Raw genomic sequence first — 19,935 nt, 5'->3', positions numbered from 1 at the left:
CCCCACATCATTTTTTTTGGACCCCCATTTTTAATAATCAGTAAAGGCTACGCAGACAGCTGTGAGATGATATCAATAGGCTGGGAGGATCCATGGATATTGGCCCCTTCCCAAAATAATAGCAGAAGCTCACAGCTTTCTGCTTTTCGTATTAATGTGATTTAACTCTGGGTGTGTGTCAATGAATGGATGGATATTTACAAATGACATTGATAAGAATAGTCTACATTGACTTAGATTGTTTTTGGACTGTTTGTTGTCTAGCCTCACACCATTCTATTGATTTTATCCATCCCTGTTTGGTAAACTAATTAACTCAATGTTTGCTGACTAATTTAAAGATAATTTACCTATTCACATTTGTTTGCAGGGCAATTGTTCTGCTCCTACACCATTTTGCTTCCATTTGTAGCCCCCTAGCTCTTACGACAACCATTTTACAGCACCAAAGTTCGGGTCCCCACTGAATTGTATTGGGTTCAGGTTTGGGTTCAGAGTTAAGTCTGGACCAAACTTTTAACTGTATGTTTGTCGCTGTTGCTGAACCCGAACATCCACGTGTCATGACTCTGGACAGGATGGTGCCGCCTCCATCCTGATCAGGTTAGGGTTAATTTTAGTCTGCCTCTCTTTGGTTCTGGGGTGGCTATTTAATGTTGGCAGTTCCTGGATTGTGTGTCTGTGATATTTCCTTATACTCGGCTTGTGGTTGCTGACCCAGGTTCTCGTCCGTAAACGTTGTGCCTCTCTGCTAGTGTGCTTTGCTGTGTCTGACTCAGTTTTGTTCTCTGACTTCTGTCTTTGCAGTTTGCTTTGTACTGCTCTGTCTCTACTGGTATCAGACATCAGACCCCTTGGCTTGTCCCTGTTTAGTCTTTGTCTTATCCCTAAGGTACTTCACTCCCTCCTGGCTTTGACTTCGGCTTTATTTGACTACGTTTTCTGTCTGTGCCCTGCACACTGTGTGGTCAGTGTCATTCCCCACACTCACGTGCTGTGGCTCCACCCCCTGGTCACGTGACTGCTCTGTGCCAGGTCCTTTGCTCACTGCATTAGAATAAGGTCCTTGAGGTTGGCGTGACTTGTTTCTGCACTCACTACGTTTATTCGTGCCCCCCTGATAGTGCCCCCTAGGCAGCGCCAGTGACACCTTAGGTGTCACAACACCACGGATCCGCTCATCACTATGTATAAGACGTCACAGTAATTTGTTTTACTATATTTGCTTCAATGTTTCTACTTTATAATCAAACACTTTGACTGATTTGTGATTCCTTGCAATTCATTTAGTCATTTCACGCAGGCAGTGGACTGAGAAGGTGATATTGAATTTCTGCAGTGAATTACAGTTTTACCACAGTTAGATCTCAGCAAAACTGTGTTGTTTTACTAGTTTACTGTGTTCATATGCAATAGAATTAGGATTTATTATTTATTTATTCTAAAATTACAACATAATACTGGTTTCTTTAAATTGTATGTATATACTACTGGTTAAAGGTACATGGTTGGGGCTTGACATTTGCCAACTTTATTTTTCATATTCTCTGGATAGCTTATCAAAAAATAACGGACAGCCATCAGTTTTCAAAGACACATCAGAAAGTCCGAGTAAATCATTAAGATTTTACAATATTTATCTCTACAGATCATTATTCTTATATGAAGACATTCACTCTAAACTGTTAAATGCTGACCACAATCATAAGAATCTGTACAACTTCCTCTAACTAAAGGGACTTTGTCAGTACAAAATGACTGTTCAAACTAAGTACAGGCCCTCGTTTCACCGTGGCGTGGCCAAACATTTAACTACACCTTCTCACCTGCTTGGCTTCCATCTAAAGATGGACCCAAGCTGTCAATCATAGAAGGCGGGGTGGAAGTAAAAGTAAAACAAGAAGGTGGGAAGGTGCACTTAAAAATTTGGCCATGCCATGGTGCACCGAGCACCTGTACTTGGTTTGAGCAGTCATTCTGTGCTGACAGAGTCTCTTTAAAAAAAAAAAAAGAATTGCTTTATTTTACAGACTGTCCAGGAATTTCTGGATGGTTGGTAAGTCTGATAGTGGCTTAAACAAGGATAGCCTACACTAAAGATTTTAGAATGCCATTTTCTGAATTACCGTGGTCGATTGTAGCAAATGTTAAATTGACAGAATGAAAACTGACTTTCATTGATGGTATGCATGTCTGTCATTTTTGTAATTGTTTTTTTTATACAAAGTAGGCTTACAACCATATAGAATATTGGAAGTGTAGGCTCCTTTATTAAAATTGCATGATTCCACCATGTCACTTTTGGATGTAGTTAGGGCTAAACTAAAGGATAGCGTGTAAGGGATTTTGTAATATTCGCCTTGACGTGCCTAACTATCCGGTCCGAACCCCAAACTTTTAATTTCAGGTTCGCTCATCACTAGTCGGGAGGATTCAGCTCACGTGCCAAGCCAACTCCATACCCAGTGGGTGCCATCTGTTTTACACAGAAACACCTGGGGGAAACTGAAGAGATTGGAGCTAGCTCTATTGAAGCAACTTAGCTCTTTAGATGTCATGGTGAACAATGATAATGTGATCTAAGTGGTTAGAAGAGACATCCCTCAATCACCCCCCGGGAACTAGATATTCTGTTTAATGGTCGCTCGGAACAAATTTGGTGTGGGGGGAAGATTTCTATGTACACCATTGCTCAGCAGAATCAGTGGTAGGACAAGGAGAGGAAAGTTTGCTGTACACGTATGAGCAGTGGTCAGAGTCCATTTATGTGTCCAATGATAAGGTCGTGCATCCCAATGTTTCTTTGGCTGACAGTAAAAGAATACCATTGTAATAAATATAGGATCAAATAAAAAAGAAGCATATCAGGAAACTAAAGAATATTATCATTGAGCCAATTTAATGATATCCTCACTGAGGACCCTAAAGGTACCTTCACACTCAGCAACTTTACAACGAGAACGACAACGATCCGTGACGTTGCAGCGTCCTGGATAGCGATCTCGTTGTGTTTGACACGCAGCAGCGATCTCGATCCCGCTGTGATATCGCTGGTCGGAGGTAGAAGTCCAGAACTTTATTTAGTCGCTGATTACCTGCTGTCATCGCTGGATCGGCGTGTGTGACGCCGATCCAGCGACGTGTTCACTTGTAACCAGGGTAAATATCAGGTTACTAAGCGCAGGGCCGCGCTTAGTAACCCGATATTTACCCTGGTTACCATTGTAAAAGTTAAAAAAAAAACAGTACATACTCACATTCTGATGTCTGTCACGTCCCCCGGCGTCCACAGGGTTAAAGCTGCTTTCGGGAGGAGCGTTGCTAATGCTGCGCTGCTGCCGAGAGCTTCCTGCATTGACTGTGTCAGCGCCGGCTGTAAAGCAGAGCACAGCGGTGACGTCACCGCTGTTACTGCCGGCACTGACACATTCAGTGCAGGGAAGCTCTCGGCAGCAGCGCGTGCATATTAGCAGCGCTCCTGCCGAAAGCAGTTTTAACCCTGTGGACGCCGGTGGGGGACGTGACAGACATCAGAATGTGAGTATGTGCTGTTTTTTTTTTGTTTTACTTTTACAATGGTAACCAGGGTAAATATCGGGTTACTAAGCGCGGCCCTGCTCTTAGTAACCCGATGTTTACCCTGGTTACCCGGGTGCTGCAGGGGGACTTCGGCATCGTTGGTCACTGGAGAGAGAGGTCTGTGTGACAGCTCCCCAGCGACCACACAACGACTTACCAACGATCACGGCCAGGTCGTATCGCTGGTCGTGATCGTTGGTAAGTCGTTTAGTGTAACGGTACCTTAACTGATAATATTCCATAAATTCGGTGTATTAACTAGCTGGAGCCAGTTGGTAAGCCATAGAAGAAAAAGTCCTTTGCAAGTGTATTAAAAGAAAAAGTAATTAAATGGTTGAATCCATGACTGTAACAGATAAGATAAACACGTAACACAAAGGGCTGAAATACGTTCTGTGCAGGATCGGTATTTGGATGGAAAAAGTGACTCAGCCGCAGCTCATTAATCATTGTATCAAGGCCGCTTTCTGCATTATGCTATGATTATAGCCAAGTAGAAATCTACATTCAGCGCACTTATGGGGTGACGGAGATAAACCTGCACTGTGGACTCAGTGATAGATGGGATATCGTCTGGATGGAGAATAGTCAGGGTACTATGGTAGCAGTGCTCAGCAGGCATTACTGACGTGTCACTGAAGGACACCGAATAATAAATACAATGGACTGGAAGGGAATGTAGAAATCTTAAGTGGAAAGACTTTTTGTGATGAGTCAGCTTTTTCCTAATCTCTTTTCTTGGGAATGAATATGCATTTCATTTTATTTTTATTCATCAAACTTATTTTATATGTTGCAGCTCATTTTTTTTTTTGTTTTATTTTATTTTTTTGCGAAATTGTTTATGTCAATATTGGGGACAAATATACACAGAGTGAGCCAATTATACGGATACATCTAAATAAAATGGGAATGGTCGGTGATATCAACTTCCTGTTTGAGGCACATTAGTATATGGGAGGGGGAAAACTTTTCAAGATGGGTGGTGACCATGGCGGCCATGTAGGAATGCTCAGACCTGACACCCATAATGTGGTGGTGCACCAGCTTGCTGGAAAAACTCAGGGAACGTGCCATCTTCAGTGCATAGCTGAATAGTTTCCTGGAAAGTGGATTGGTTGTCGTCGGCCAGTTGAATGGCCACCAAAGTCTCCCGATCTGACCCCATTAGACTTTTATCTTTGGGGTCATCTGAAGGCAATTGTCTATGCTGTGAAGATACGAGATGTGCAGCATCTGAAACAAGGGATACTGGAAGCCTGTGCTAGCATTTCTTCTGCGGTGTTGCTATCAATGTGTCAAGAGTGGGAGAAGAGGGTTGCATTGACAATCCAACACAAAGGGCAGCACTTTGAGCACATTTTATAAGTGGTCATAAACTTGTAGATAACTCATGAAAGAATAAAGTTATGTTAAAACCAAGCACACCATTGTTTTTCTTGTGAAATTCTCAATACGTTTGATGTGTCACATGACCCTCTTCCCATATAAAAAAATAAAGCTGGGTCCAAAATATCCGACTTCAAAATGGCCGCCATGGTTACCACCCATCTTGAAAAGTTTTCCCCTCCCAAATACTAATGTGCCACAAACAGGAAGTTGATATCACCAACCATTCCCATTTTATTTAGGAGTATCGATATAAATGACCCACCCTGTACTTTTTGTATAGACTGTTTGGACAATGTGTATGTGCTTTATGGTCACTGTGCACACAATTTGTTTTTATCGTGATTTTGATGCTGCACATTTTTGCTACTGCAACAACCCAGCGTTTTACAGTATCAGCAAAGTGGATGGGATTTATAGAAATTTCATGTCCACTGTTCTTTTTTTATGCTGAATAAACTGACCTGCGGGGTCTCTCTCTTTAAAGGTACCGTTACATTAAGCGATGCTCCAGCGATATAGACAACGATCCGACCTAAACTAGATCGCTGGAGCGTCGCTGTTAGGTCGCTGTAGAGACGTCAAACACAGCAACTCCAGAACGATGCAGGAGCGATCCAGTGACGTAACGGCGACTCACTTATCGTTCACGCTCCATGTAAAAACATTGCTGACATCGTTGCTTTTGCTGTCAAACATGACGATACACGCCGATCTAGGGACCAAATAAAGTTCCAGACTTCTAGCTCCGACCAGCGATATAACAGCGGGATCCAGATCGCTGCTGCGTGTCAAACTCAACGAGATCGCTATCCAGGACGCTGCAATGTCACAGATCATTGTCGTTCTCGTTGGAAAGTTGTTTAGTGTGAAGGTACCTTAACCCCAACGGCACCCAGAGATCTTGATCGTGTGGTCCTGATGATTGCGATGGCAATTAATGGCCAAATATCAGCCTTTAAGTCTTCCAACTATAGCGGCGTGTTCAAAAGCTAGAAACATTTAGGTGGAGAAATAAATTATTTCATTCCTGTTATGTCACTTTGCATTAATTCCAGAAAAGCATCTGAAGGGTTGATAAACTACCAGAAAGCTATTTTGAATGTGTTGAGGGGCGCTGTTTTTAAAACGGTCTCACTTTTGGGAGATTCCTATATATAGGACCTTCAAAGTAATTTCAAAACTGAATTGGTCCGTAAAAAATAAGTTTTGTAAATTTCCTTGCAAAAAATGAAAAATTACTGCTAACATTTTAAATGTATTAAAAATGTAACAAAATAAAACAACATTTTACAAATGGTGCTGAAGTAAAGCAGACATGAGGGAAATGTTATTTACTATTATTTTAGTGTGGTATAACTACCTGGATTAAATGGTTAATCAATCATTCAAAGTTTGAAAATTGCTAATTTTTTTTTTTGTCAAATCTCTGATATTTTTATAAACACAAAAGATATCAACCTAAGTTTACCATTATCATAAAGTATAATGTGTCATGAAAAAAACTGTCTCAAAATCAATGGGATATGTTGAAGCGTTCCAGAGTTATTACTACATAAAGTGACACTGGTCAGATTTTAAAAATTTGGCCTGGTTATTAATAGAGATGAGCGAATAAGTTTGGGTCCCTCCTTATTCGGCAACCTATAGCGCTTACCAAATAACCTGCAGAGGGAACCCGGCTTCCTGGATTGCTCCTGCTGATCATCTGTCCGGTGCCACAGCTGCATGTGTCACAGCTGTTTCACTGCCACAACACATTCATGGACAACCTGTTTGTTGGGTTCTCCACGCATGCGTTGTGACTGTCACACAGCCGTGACACATGCAGCTGCGGTGCCGAACAGCTGATTAGCTGGCGCGCTCCATGTATCTGGGTTCCCTCTGCAGCTTATTCAGTAAGCGCTATAGCTTGCCGAATAAGGAGGGACCCAAACTTATTCACTCATCTCTAGTCATTAAGGGGTTAAAAACAAAGCAACTTTATTTAATACATGACCAGACAAAAAACGCAGCATAAAAAACTCAATAAAAATGCACATTAAAAAACATACACAAAAATGTAATGATAATGAAAAACAGTCAAGTAACCTAATTTACATAGAAGGTGCAAAAATGGTGCAAAAATTCTGCAACTTTAAAAACTCACCAAATACTGATAGTGGGAACATAGCCTTATATGTGGGAATTAATGGACAGAAAAATGTGAATAAACTTAAGTTCCCATGATGAGTCTTTTTGTTGAGTATGTGACGCGGTGCATTTTCACTGTGCAAAAAATTGGAGCGCCTTACAATTCCAGCAAAGTGAATGGGATTTATAGAAATTTAATTCCCGCTGTGCTTATTTTTACTCTGCGTAAACTGATCTGCGTTGTATGTTTGAAATCCGCAACATGTCAGATTGTCTTACAGGTACGCTGAATTTTATGTGCCGATTTACCCAATACAAATGCATTAGATGTGGGAAAAATGCACATGTGTTTTTAGTGTGTTTACGCTGCATAAATGCTCTTGAAATGGATGTAACCCAAACATGACTGTAGTAATAAAGTTCTGTCAAAGCCAAATACCAGGAAATATTAAAAAAGCAGTTTTACTTAAAACATTTCACAGCAAAAAGAGACAAAAGCAGAGATAGAAATGCAACACAATGCAATGAAAAGAACAAGTAACCTAATTTAGCTAATAGGTGCGGAAAGGCTGTGGAAAATCTGCAACATCATAAAGCCACCAAATATTCATTGTGAGAACGTAGACTTATACAGTCTTTAGGAAGAGATGAAGTAATAACCTTTCCCCAAAAGCCAGGAAGCGATCAGGAAGATGCATATGGAGCCTTGCCCTTTGGTATACTGCATTATTTATTATTCCAGCTAACAGCGTAGGGCATTGGCTTCATCACCCCCTGCACATACATCCGACACGGCGTTGTCATTGAGATCTGACATTTAAATAAAACACCAGATGGAAACTGATGAAGAAACATATTCCATTGTTTGCATTGGGATTGTTCCCACCTGTCCGTTGAATCAGTTGTTATGCTGGACAAGTGCAAGTGTTACGGAACTGCAACACAGAACTAGGATAGAAGGGGGAAAACTGACCCTGCACTGAGACTAGGCTGATACCCTACGATGGAGTGGGCAACCCATTCCTTGCGAATAGACCCACCGACGATCCTAGGTTAATCTCAGCGAAGACCTATAGATAGAGAGAAGAAGGTCCCTGAAAGATCTAAGGACTGGGTATAAAAAAACAGGTCACCTCCTAATAGAATACACAGAGAGGGCTGCAGAAACCAACTGAAAACAGAAACGTAAGATAGCAGAACCAGAGATCCCAGAACCGCATAAAATCCAACACAGAAAGCTATCAAAGCACCTAGCCAGAACTCTAGCGGATAAACACTGTTGTCCAGCAAGGAATGGGAGGCAGGTGCTGGGTAATAAAGAATGATACAATCACCTGACCTAAGACAACCCAGCAGGGGAAAAAGACCAGCAGCCAGAAAACCACATTAAGATGGCAGATAGTCAAAAACAAAACAGATTCTAACAGCAAGTGCTGGTCCGGTGGTCTGATTCATCAGGATGGCAAAAAGTCCTGATAGCAACTGATGTGTGATTGTCATCAGTGGTGATACTGAGCAGTGGAAACATGTGAACCCAGCTTTAAAGCAGAATTTATTTACATGGCATCACCAAAAACTTAGCAACGGTGTCACAAGTGATTCAGGGATTTGTATAGGAAACGCTCCATCTGCTACTACTTGCAAACACCATTGTTTTAAATAAGATTGTTCTTTCATGTCCGGCTCTTTAGTTGTTACACCGGACCTGTATTTTTTTTTATTTTCGATGCAGCTCGAAACCAGGGCCAGCAAAATTTGAAAATACCTACCAACAACAGCTAACACATTTATGCATCCGTGTTGGCATCTGTCGAGACCTGTTGCAAATGTTATAAGTGAATGGTCTAGGTTGGCTTAGCTCTTTCTGTTTCTGCCCCACCTCCAATACATAGCCCTATTCGTGTGTAAGAATCTAATTGAGTTGCTTCATCCTGACCTTGGTTATATATGATCTTGTCACTGGTTAGAGTTCAGATTATCAGACAGCCGTAGTAAATGTGCCTGTCATATATTACTAATCTGGTCGAATTTCTGATTTTTTTTCAGGATGGAGTTTTAGTATGGGATCAGCCTATCAGTTCCACAGCTGGAGAGTTTTCGTCATCGTATGTGCACTACCGTGTGTTTCTGCAGTCGTAGCTCTTACATTTATGCCAGAAAGTCCACGATTCCTTTTAGAGGTGAGAATTGAAATGTGAACGACAGTTGTTGTAGAACACTTAAGCCACGTGTACACATTGAATGTTTGGGCTTTTTACCTCAGTATTTGTAAGAAAAAAACAGGAGTGGGTGAAAAATACAGAAGAGGTGACGTGTTTCTATTATACTTTTCCTCTGATTGCTCCTCTCCTGGTTTTGACTTATAAATACTGAGGTAACAATCTCACCAAATAGTCAATTTATGCACATGGCCTTACCCTTCCTTCCATAAGATATATAAGAAGTCTAATATCTGGTAATAAAAGATTTGATACTGTGGACCTGCAAAATTAGACAAGGATTTGGCAACAATCACATTTCTTTGGGATCCGCTATACTGTGCACTATCATCTTGAGGAAAACATATATTTTACAGACTAGATTATAGTCTGAACAATTATTCGACTCTGCCAATATAAACTGGGCCAGAGGTATTTGGCAGCCCCTTATCTCCTTACCACCGTCGAAATGTTAATGAGGAACATCGATAGCTAAATGTTGAGTTATTGTAATTTCTAAATGTCTATAACATATTCTTAGATCTATTTTATGTCTGTAGCCATACTTAGACGTGAATTGAGGTGCCATAAGTGACGTAAAATATATAGAATGCATAAATTCAGCTCTGAAATCTACCTGGATAAAAAATAATCTTTTTTATTCCAACATATTAAAAATCCTAGGAACTCACCAGTCACCACACACAAAATAAAAACCGCAGACGTGCTTCAGAACCAAGTTCTTAGTCCTTGCCGGATCACGTTTACAGATTTAATTCTAAATCTAGGATTTTTATATGTTGCAAAAAAGAAGATAAGTTTTTAACCGAGTGGATTCTAGGGCTAGATTTATACATTCTATGCATTTATTATGCAACTGCACTAATAGGACAATTATTTTAATGTAATGTATTTGTTAATAGAGTTATATATATAAAATGCTTTCTAGCTGCATCCAGTTATTGTTTTTAAACCATTTATTATTTGTTTCATTTTATAGATTGGAAAACATGATGAAGCTTGGATGATCTTGAAACAAATTCATGACACAAATATGAGGGCTCGTGGACAACCAGAGAAAGTATTTACTGTGAGTGTCATGAGATGTTTTCTTCCTACCAATGAATTAGTAATATATCCCATTCCCAACATCTCCTATTAAGTGTCTACTAGAGAAGAGCAAACATGCTTGGATAACGTGTTATCCGAGTATGCTCCGGTGTTATCCGAGTATCTTGAGCGTGCTCGGATAGTATATTCGAGTCCCTTCTGCTGCATGTTTTGTGGTGGCAGACAGTCACAACACATGCAGGGATTGCCTGTTTGTTTGGCAACCTTATCCGAGCACGTTTGCTCATCACTAATTGCTTTTATGATCATGTTAACGTACGCTAAAGGCCCAATTACAGGGGCAAATAATTGCAGATATAGCAGGTCAATCAGTGCATGTTTGCTTCCATTCACACGTCCGTGTTGCACATACATGTTCTATCCATGTTCTTCACAGATACAACATGCAATCAGTATAGTTAATGTCACATGTCCGTGTTTTTTTACGGTGGTCCGTGATTCCATGTAAGGGTTCGCTCACACCAGCGTATACATCGGATGAGTGCAATCTGATTAATAAATTGAATTGCACTTGTTATTCTATAAGGCAGCGCTGATCTGCGTATTCTCTCTTAGCTGTATTCGGTGTGAGAAAAAACGCAGTGTGTTGTGATTTCTCTTTGAAATTGGACAGTGCCAGAAAAAAATCACATGCTATACGAACCATCAGTATGACATCCAATTTTTATGGACACATTGCAATTCTGTAGCAATTCTGTAGCATAGGAAACTGTAAATGGTCCTGTAAAAGGTTAAGTAAAAAACAGATTACATATGGACACAACACTGATGACAAGTGAGAAAAATCGTCCCACTCTCCTGGATGACAATGGGACCAAGTTTTTTTTATACGCTAGTGTGAGCGAACCCTAAAACTCACAGAGACATGTCCATTTTTCTAAAGTATTACAGATGAAAAATGCCAACACACGTCTATGGGTCCTTAAATAAACATCTGGGTGTCATCTGTGTGTGGTCTGTATTTAACATTGCAAAGGATTAAAAGCTCTGAAATTTACCTATGTATTCATTTGTGAAGATCAGTGATGACACCTAGATCTATAATACTAATGATACCGGTACTATTTTTTTTTAAGTATGTGAAAAATACCGATGTGTGAATGAGGTCTTACATGGAGCTGTCATTGGCCGTTCATTCAGTGGCCTTAGAGAGCCACCACTTTCCTGTTACTCAAGGCAATGTGATGCCCCCCAATGATGATTCTTGGTGTTTTGTTGGTGAATTTGTTAACTTGGGGCAGTGATTGGGAACAAATACTTGTAGAAAAGCTTGTTTAGCGAATCATTGACCCATGTAACAGTGCCTTAGGTCACAAATTCACAGCCTTTGCCCATATTAAGTATAGACATTTAAATACAATTGTCTAGATACACAGTTTTATCCTATATGCGCCAAAATCTCATAAATATGTGATACAAGTATCTGATTGGGTGTGTTGACACATTTAAAGGGTAGTTTACTATTTGGACACCTCTTCTTAAATCCTGTATTTTTCCAGTGTAAAATATAAAGAATAGATACTCAGTTCCCGCATCGGTGCTGAGCCACCGAAATGGGCACAAGGTCTCCTACCTTTCCCGAGACATTGTTATACCTTGTGAGCGCTGCAGCCAATCAGCAACCACTTCACTCACACTTTCCTTGGATGAAACTCGGACGTCTGATAAAAGTGTGAGAAATGTGCTGACCAGTCACTGATTGGCTGCAGCACTCACTTGGTATAATAATGTCAATGTATAATAATAACATTTCTAATTATTGAGAGTGACATACCAGCTGGCTTGTCAAGGTAAGGAGGCTTATTCGCCGTGCAATGCTCCTCTGGGAAATTAAATATGCAAATTGCCTCTTCAGAGAAAAAGAGGACTTAACTCTATAGCGCCACCTGTTGGAAGTAGCGATCCTACAAGTCACAATCAACCCTTTAACGAGTCGTGCAATATGACTTAGGATAAAAGCCAAATCAGTATCTCAATTCACAGACACGGTGTTTCGGGCTGTTGGCCCTCGTCAGTGCGAAGCATGAGAACTGATTTGGCTAGATGAGAGGCTCTGGACTGAGGTCTAAGGGGGTAACGTTTCTCCTTATGGAGAGTGACTTGTTAAAGGGTTGATTGTGACTTGTAGGATCGCTACTTCCAACAGGTGGCGCTATAGATTTAACTCCTCTTTTTCTCAGAAGAGGCAATTTGCAAATGTATAATAATGTCAGTGTCACGTGAGCACTAAGAACTTGGTGTTGGCATCACAGGCACACTGCTGGTGCAGGAGATGACTGTCATTTTATCTTACATTAGGGAATTTTTTAATAATGGGTTGTCTAATTAGTGGATAACCCCTTAAACATGGATCTGTAATGCGGCTCTGTGTGTTACGTGTTCAATAGGAGCTTTAGATTTATCAAAAAAATCTTTAAAAGAAGTCTGGGGTCTCCAAAAGGCTAATTAAACCACTTATACTGGTATGTAGAGGACTAAGCCCCTATAAAAGGCATGACTGCTGTATAGGTTTCAGTAGTTTAGCTGTCAGAAAAAAACAATATTTTGTATGCTTTGTTACACCTTTGCCATGGTCGAGGGTTCTGTGTACTGCTACGCTCCTTCAATCAGGAGAGCGCTGCTGTACGCAATCAGTGGCTCTGCATCCCCGCATGGACACGGCAGGAGCCCAGCTCACGTAATAGCATTATATATTGCAGAAAGGAGCGAACAATGAGAACCCACCAAGACACTATGTGAGCTGAGCTCCTGCAGTGTCATTCAGAAGTAAAGAGTAGCTGAGTTCAGGTAGCAATGTCAATCAAGATATGACAAAGTGTTAAAATATGTCAATTGAAGTGGTATAATAGTACACATAGTACACTAAGCCCTTGGCCACGCCTAAGATGCACCAAAACTCCTTCTTTTGCATCTGAAATATTTTTTTTTCTGTCAATACAACCACTGTAATGTATACTAAAGGATTTAGTCCCCTACATACTGTACAGTTATAAGTGATATAATTAGCATTTTGTTGGTGACAGCTCCCTTGAGAGAATCCTACTGTAGGGGGCCTAAATGTGCCTCAAATGTTTTCTACTTTCTGCTGCTAGTTGCCATTTATGTAAGCTACGTAACAGAAAGACAGGGTAACACGTCTATGGAATTTATATGTTCTCCATGTAATTGCATGCGTTTCTGTGGGAACTCAGGTTTCCTTCCAATATCCAGAAACATACTGATAGGGAACCTACTGTAACTTCCCTAGTAATTGGATCTAATGTGCCAGAAATTTGATTGTGAGCCCCATTGGAACTGTGACTGATGTGAATTGTGACAATTTTGTCGACAACATGGAATACGTTGGTGCTATCTACAAAATACTGTATGTAATAAATTCAATCTGTAACAGAGAGCTGACTGCTCACCCACATTTCTGGATTTCTACAATATGTTGGTCTGTTTTTCTCTTTCAGGTTCATAGCATCAAAACTCCAAAACAAATCGATGAGCTCATTGAAATTGAGACAGACACGGGTACATGGTACAGAAGAGGTTTTGTAAGGATTCGCACTGAACTGTATGGTGTAAGTGAAATAATAAGAATAGTGAATTGGTTAAAAACAACTAAGTACTGCAAATTTTAGCTTTCAGAAGAATTACCAGTGCTCTCTTCATCTCAACGTGGAGGATAAAAGAAAAGAAGTGATACCAACAAAACAACAGAGACATCATACAGAACACTCCAAAACTCTCAAAGTTCAAACAGTGCCTTCTGCTGTTTGCCGAAAGGGAATCTGTCGCCTCATTTTTCGCATTTAAGCTGCCGCCACCGCCATTAGGGGCTTATCTACAGCATTCTGTAATGCTGTAAATAAGCCCCCAATGTAACCTGAAAGATAAAAAAACAAGTTACATTATACTCACCCAGGAGCGGTCCGGGTCCGATGGGTGTCGCAGGTCTGGGTCCGGCGCCTTTTCATATGATGTCGTCATCCTCCTTGCTGCATGTTGCAGCTCCTGCGTAAAGACAGGGTAGACAATTCTGCCTGCGCATGAGCCGCGACAGAAGCAATGAAGAGGACGTCATCGCATGAAGATGGGAGGCACCGGACCTGGACCTGCGAAGCCCATCGGACCGGGACCGCACCCAGGTGAGTATAATCTAACTTGTTTTTCTTATCTTTCACGTTACATCAGGGGCTTATCTACAGCATTATACAATGCTGTAGATAAGCCCCTAATGGCGGTGGCTGCAGCTTAGATGCGAAAAAAGAGGTGACAGATTCCCTTTAAGGTTCAAGTAGTTAACAGCATAAGCCTACAGCTGTTATATACTCCTACACCAAGAACATTATTACCGTCCAGCAAGAACTATAAATTTGACATAAAGGTTCATAAATAATTAGACTACAAAAATAAATTATGAATAGAACTTGAAACACATAAGTAGGTAATATGAATATTTCAGGTGTAAAAATGGAAGCTATACACACCAGGAAAATGAAGTAGTAATAAACAGTAAGGAAGAAAATTGCAATATGACTCCCTACTAAACCCTAAAAAGTGCCTTTTTGGACTACGGAGGTTGGCACCCTAACAAAAGTGGATGTCACACCCCAGATCAATGTCGTCTTTTCCCTGTGCCCCCCCAATAATAATCTAGCAACTTAATAAACATCAATACAGAGAGGAAACAAGTATTTACATAAACACATGCTATAGGGAACTACAGTGGGTACGGAAAGTATTGAGACCCCTTAAAATTTTCACTCTTTGTTTCATTGCAGCCATTTGGTAAATTCAAAAAAGTTTATTTTTTTTCTCATTAATGTACACTCTGCACCCCATCTTGACTGAAAAAAAAAACAGAAATGTAGAAATTTTTGCACATTTACATTTGTACATGACGCCCAGAAAATAAGAAATGCGCACTTGCATCAATACATAGCGCTACAGTTATAGGTCTACAAATCATTCCTCTGAGGAGCGTCCACTTGTTCGAGGGAAAATGCGTCAGTGATCCACTGTAGCAGTCAGTTATGTGTTTTCTTTTTATAGGGACTAATGTATTGCCTAGTAATTGGCAACGTTGATGCAATTTATTATGGATTGGCACTAGTGATGAGCGAACATGCTCACATAAGGTGTAATCAGAGAATGCTCAGGTGCTAACGGAGTGTTTTCAGCTTGCTCGAATAATATGTTTGCGCCCACGCGCCTGCATGTCTCACAGCTGTTTGACAGATGCAACACATGCATGGATTGCCTACCAAACAGGCACATCATGTTATTCAAGTACACCCGAAGCATGCTCAGATAACAACTTATCAGAACATGTATGCTCATCACTAATTGGCACAAATAATGATGCTGTTTTGTAAAGACTTGTTTCTTCTATGTGTTTATGCCATTTTACAGGGTATAACATGAAGAGATCTTCAAATTTTTTCCTTATTGTTCATTGTTTTGTCACTTTCCTGATGCTTATCACTTCCTTTTTTTTACGCCTAAGATACGTACAGTGCCTTGCGAAAGTATTCAGCCCCCTGGAACTTTTCAACCTTTTCTCACATATCATGCTTCAAACATAAAGATGCCAAATGTCAATTTTTGGTGAAGAATCAACAACAAGTGGAACACAATTGTGAAGTTGAACAAAATATATTGGTTATTTTAAATTTTTGTGCAAAATCAAAAACTGAAAAGTGGGGCGTGCAATATTATTCGGCCCCTTTAACTTAATACTTTGTTGCGCCACCTTTTGCTGCGATTACAGCTGCAAGTCGCTTGGGTATGTCTCTATCAGTTTTATACATGGAGAGACTGAAATTCTTGCCAATTTTTCCTTGGCAAACAGCTCGAGCTCAGTGAGGTTTGATGGAGATCATTTGTGAACAGCAGTTTTCAGCTCTTTCTACAGATTCTCGATTGAATTGAGGTCTGGACTTTGACTTGGCCATTCTAACACCTGGATATGTTTATTTTTGAACCATTCCATTGTAGATTTTCAGACAAATCTCTGTCCCAGTCTCAGGTCTTTTGCAAGAATGGTCCTGTATTTGGCTCCATCCATCTTCCCATCAATTTTAACCATCTTCCCTGTCCCTGCTGAAGAAAAGCAGGCCCAAACCATGATGCTGCCACCACCATGTTTGACAGTGGGGATGGTGTGTTCAGGGTGATGAGCTGTGTTGCCTTTACGCCAAACATATCGTTTGGCATTGTTGCCAAAAAGTTCAATTTTTGGTTTCATCTGACCAGAGCACCTTCTTCCACATGTTTGGTGTGTCTCCCAGGAGGCTTGCTGCAAACTTTAAACAACAATTTTTATGGATATCTTTGAGAAATGGCTTTCTTCTTGCCACTCTTCCATAAAGGCCAGACTTGTGCAGTGTACGACTGATTGTTGTGCCATGGACAGACTGTCCCACCTCAGCTGTAGGTCTCTGAGTTCATCCAGAGTGATCATAGGCCTCTTGGCTGCATCTCTGATCCGTCTGCTCCTTGTATGAGATGAAAGTTTAGAGGGACGGCTGGGTCTTGGTAGATTTGCAGTGGTATGATACTCCTTTCATTTCAATATGATCGCTTGCACAGTGCTCCTTGGGATGTTTAAAGTTTTGGAAATCATTTTGTATCCAAATCCGGCTTTAAACTTCTCCACAACAGTATCACAGACCTGCCTGTTGTGTTCCTTGGTCTTCATGAAGCTCGCTGTGCTTCAAACAGAACCCTGAGACTATCACAGAGCAGGTGCATTTATACGGAGACTTGATTACACACAGGTGGATTATATTTATCATCATTAGGCATTTAGGACAACATTGGATCATTCAGAGATCCACAATGAACTTCTGGAGTAAGTTTGCTGCACTGAAAGTAAAGGGGCCGAATAATATTGCACGCCCCACTTTTCAGTTTTTGAATTTTCACAAAAATTTAAAATAACCAATAAATTTCGTTCAACTTCACAATTGTGTTCCACTTGATTCTTCACCAAAAATTTACATTTGGTATCTTTATGTTTGAAGCATGATATGTGGGAAAAGGTTAAAAAGTCACAGGGAGCCGAATACTTTCGCATGGCACTATATGTTACCTATTGAGCCCTGGTACCTAGTCCTATGTTCTACTTACACTATTACCTCCAATAACGTACTGTGGCGCTAGTCACTACTCACGGAGGGTTGAGACAAGACAGAGGGGTGAGATGAAGGTGTAGTCAGAAAACAGTCTGAGGTCAATATTCCAAGAAGGTAGTAGATCATGACAATAGGGCTAGGCAAACTGATGGTCAGGACAAATCTTCAAGCGCAAAGCTAGAATTGGCACCAATCAAAGGCAGATCGCTGATTAAATAGCCAGGTAATTACTCTGGACAAGAGACACATGGATGAACCCCCGACACACCCTAGTCCTGATTGGATGGCTAAACTGTCACTCCGAGACAGCTCAGCATGCTCTATTCCTAGAATGGACTTTAGATCTGCCATTCACTGCATCCAGACACTCAGATAGGAGAAACCGTGACACCTAGCCTACAATTTGAGTTGATATATCTGGGTTATTGCTTTTCATGCAGGCGTTCATTGCAAATTTGGTAGAATTTTAATTTAAATCTAATAAAGGTTATATCTCTTTGTGGAATTCTTTTATGTTAAGCCTTTAGTAAGTTATAAATTCCTGGTCTTCAGTAAGTGGGTCTCTTAATTTTATATTCTCTGTACATCTGGATAAGTAATTTATGGCTGGTTATTTCACTAATTAAAGTTGATTTGTCTTTATTGCTTAGTCTACAATCTACATCGTAGACATTTTCACTAGTCAATAGACTGCACACAGTATACTAGGCAAGGTGATGCCATAAAAAAATACCTGGATGATCTTTGAGTGATTTTGAACTGGTGATAGAGACTGGATTTTCTCATTTTTGAAGGAGTGCAAGTGCACCAAAGTATTTCAGAGTATAGTATAAGCTAGTTTAAATAAGGGAAAAATGCTTATATAAAGAGAGACAGACAGACAAATAGATAGATAGATAGATAGATAGATAATTTTGCAATATCACAACATATAACATTGCACCCTTTAGTGTATTGTGTGAGCTTATCGAGCAGTTTTTTATGACAAAATAAATAAATGAAAACAAATTAATTTGGGACCCACCTATTTTTGATAACCACTCAAGGTAAAGAAGACAGCCGACAGCTGGGGAGGTCTATTGCTATTGTGCCCTTCCCAGCCAAAATATACCAGCCCGCAGCCTCCCCAGGTGTGGCGCATAACATTAGATGTGCCAATTCTGCTGCTCTACCTTGGCTCTTCCCAATTGCCCTGGTGTGGTGGCAATCGAGGTACTGGGTTTTGGGGTTGATGTCAGCAGCTGATTGACATCAAGCTCTGGTGTTGGTAATGGAGAAGTGTAGGTCAGATACCCACATTACTAACCCAGTAGTAAAAAAAAGATAAAACACAGACACAAAAAAATCTTTATTTAAAATCATTATTTAGAAAAACTTCTTGACTCTTTCCATGGTTCACCAATTTATTAAAGAAAAATATGAAGACTACCATGCTGGTCCGCCATAGTCCATAGATGACCACAAGGTTCTATGTCATCCAAAACCTATGGAGCCTTGTTTTGAGAATGAAGCCTCATAGGTTACCAGCAGCCACTGCCAGGTTTCATGCTGCACTCCTCAAGAGCCAGGGACTGTGATGACATTAGTCACCACTCATCACCATCACCGGGTCACAGGGCAGTGCAAGAGCCTGCGGCTGTGATAAGCAGTGATGTCATTAAGGTTACTGCAGTTTACAGTGCCATGTCACATAGAGGGCAGCATGAGAACTGGAATGATCAGCGGTGACTTAATGCCAAGTTATCGCTCATCATTCCGGCTCTCTAACTGCCCTGTGTGACCTGGTGGCTGTGAACTGCGGTAACCTTACTGACAGCACCATTCATCACAGCCGCTGGGTCTCATGCTGCACTCGACAGTGGCTGATGCGATAGTCTATCGAACTTCTCTCTCTGAATGAAGCTCCATAGATTTTGGATGACAGTCTGGGATCGTCATCGGACTTCCATGTAAACTGCGATTGACCTACAGGTTTTTTATTTGAATAAATTGGTGAAAGAGGGAAATTGTTGGGGAGTGATTTTTTCAAATAAAGATGTTTTGTGTGTATTTATTTCTTTTTACTACTGGGTTAGTAATGGCAGTGTCATTCCATTAATAACAGCAGGGCTTGTTGTCAGCCAGCTGCTGACATTAACCCCCAAAACATTATCACAATTGCCACCTCACCAGGGCAATTGGGAAGAGCCAGGCAAAGCCCCAGAATTCATGCATATATTATGATGCACCACTTCTGGAGCGGCTGTGGGCTGGTATTTTTAGGCTGGGAAGGGCCAAATAACTATGGACCTTCCCAGCATGATAATATAGGCTTTCGACTGTCTGCTTTACCTTAGCTGTTTTTTTTTAATTTATTTAATATGTTAAAGGAAATCTGTCAA

General features: G+C 40.6%; 1 protein-coding gene across 1 annotated transcript in view; it reads left to right on the top strand.

Moving 5' to 3' along the window:
• Window positions 1-19,935, top strand: part of SV2C (synaptic vesicle glycoprotein 2C) — a 334,443-nt gene that overhangs the window by 246,736 nt on the left and 67,772 nt on the right. Inside the window, exons 5-7 of the mRNA XM_077287335.1 lie at window positions 9,148-9,281; window positions 10,300-10,389; window positions 13,886-13,996. Of these exons, the coding sequence (XP_077143450.1) occupies window positions 9,148-9,281; window positions 10,300-10,389; window positions 13,886-13,996 (335 nt within the window). The remainder of the gene's footprint in view (window positions 1-9,147; window positions 9,282-10,299; window positions 10,390-13,885; window positions 13,997-19,935) is intronic.

This window comes from Ranitomeya variabilis, chromosome 1 (assembly GCF_051348905.1).
Source record: "Ranitomeya variabilis isolate aRanVar5 chromosome 1, aRanVar5.hap1, whole genome shotgun sequence".
Taxonomy (NCBI): Eukaryota; Metazoa; Chordata; class Amphibia; order Anura; family Dendrobatidae; genus Ranitomeya; species Ranitomeya variabilis.
This window is presented reverse-complemented; position numbering and strand designations above follow the sequence as displayed.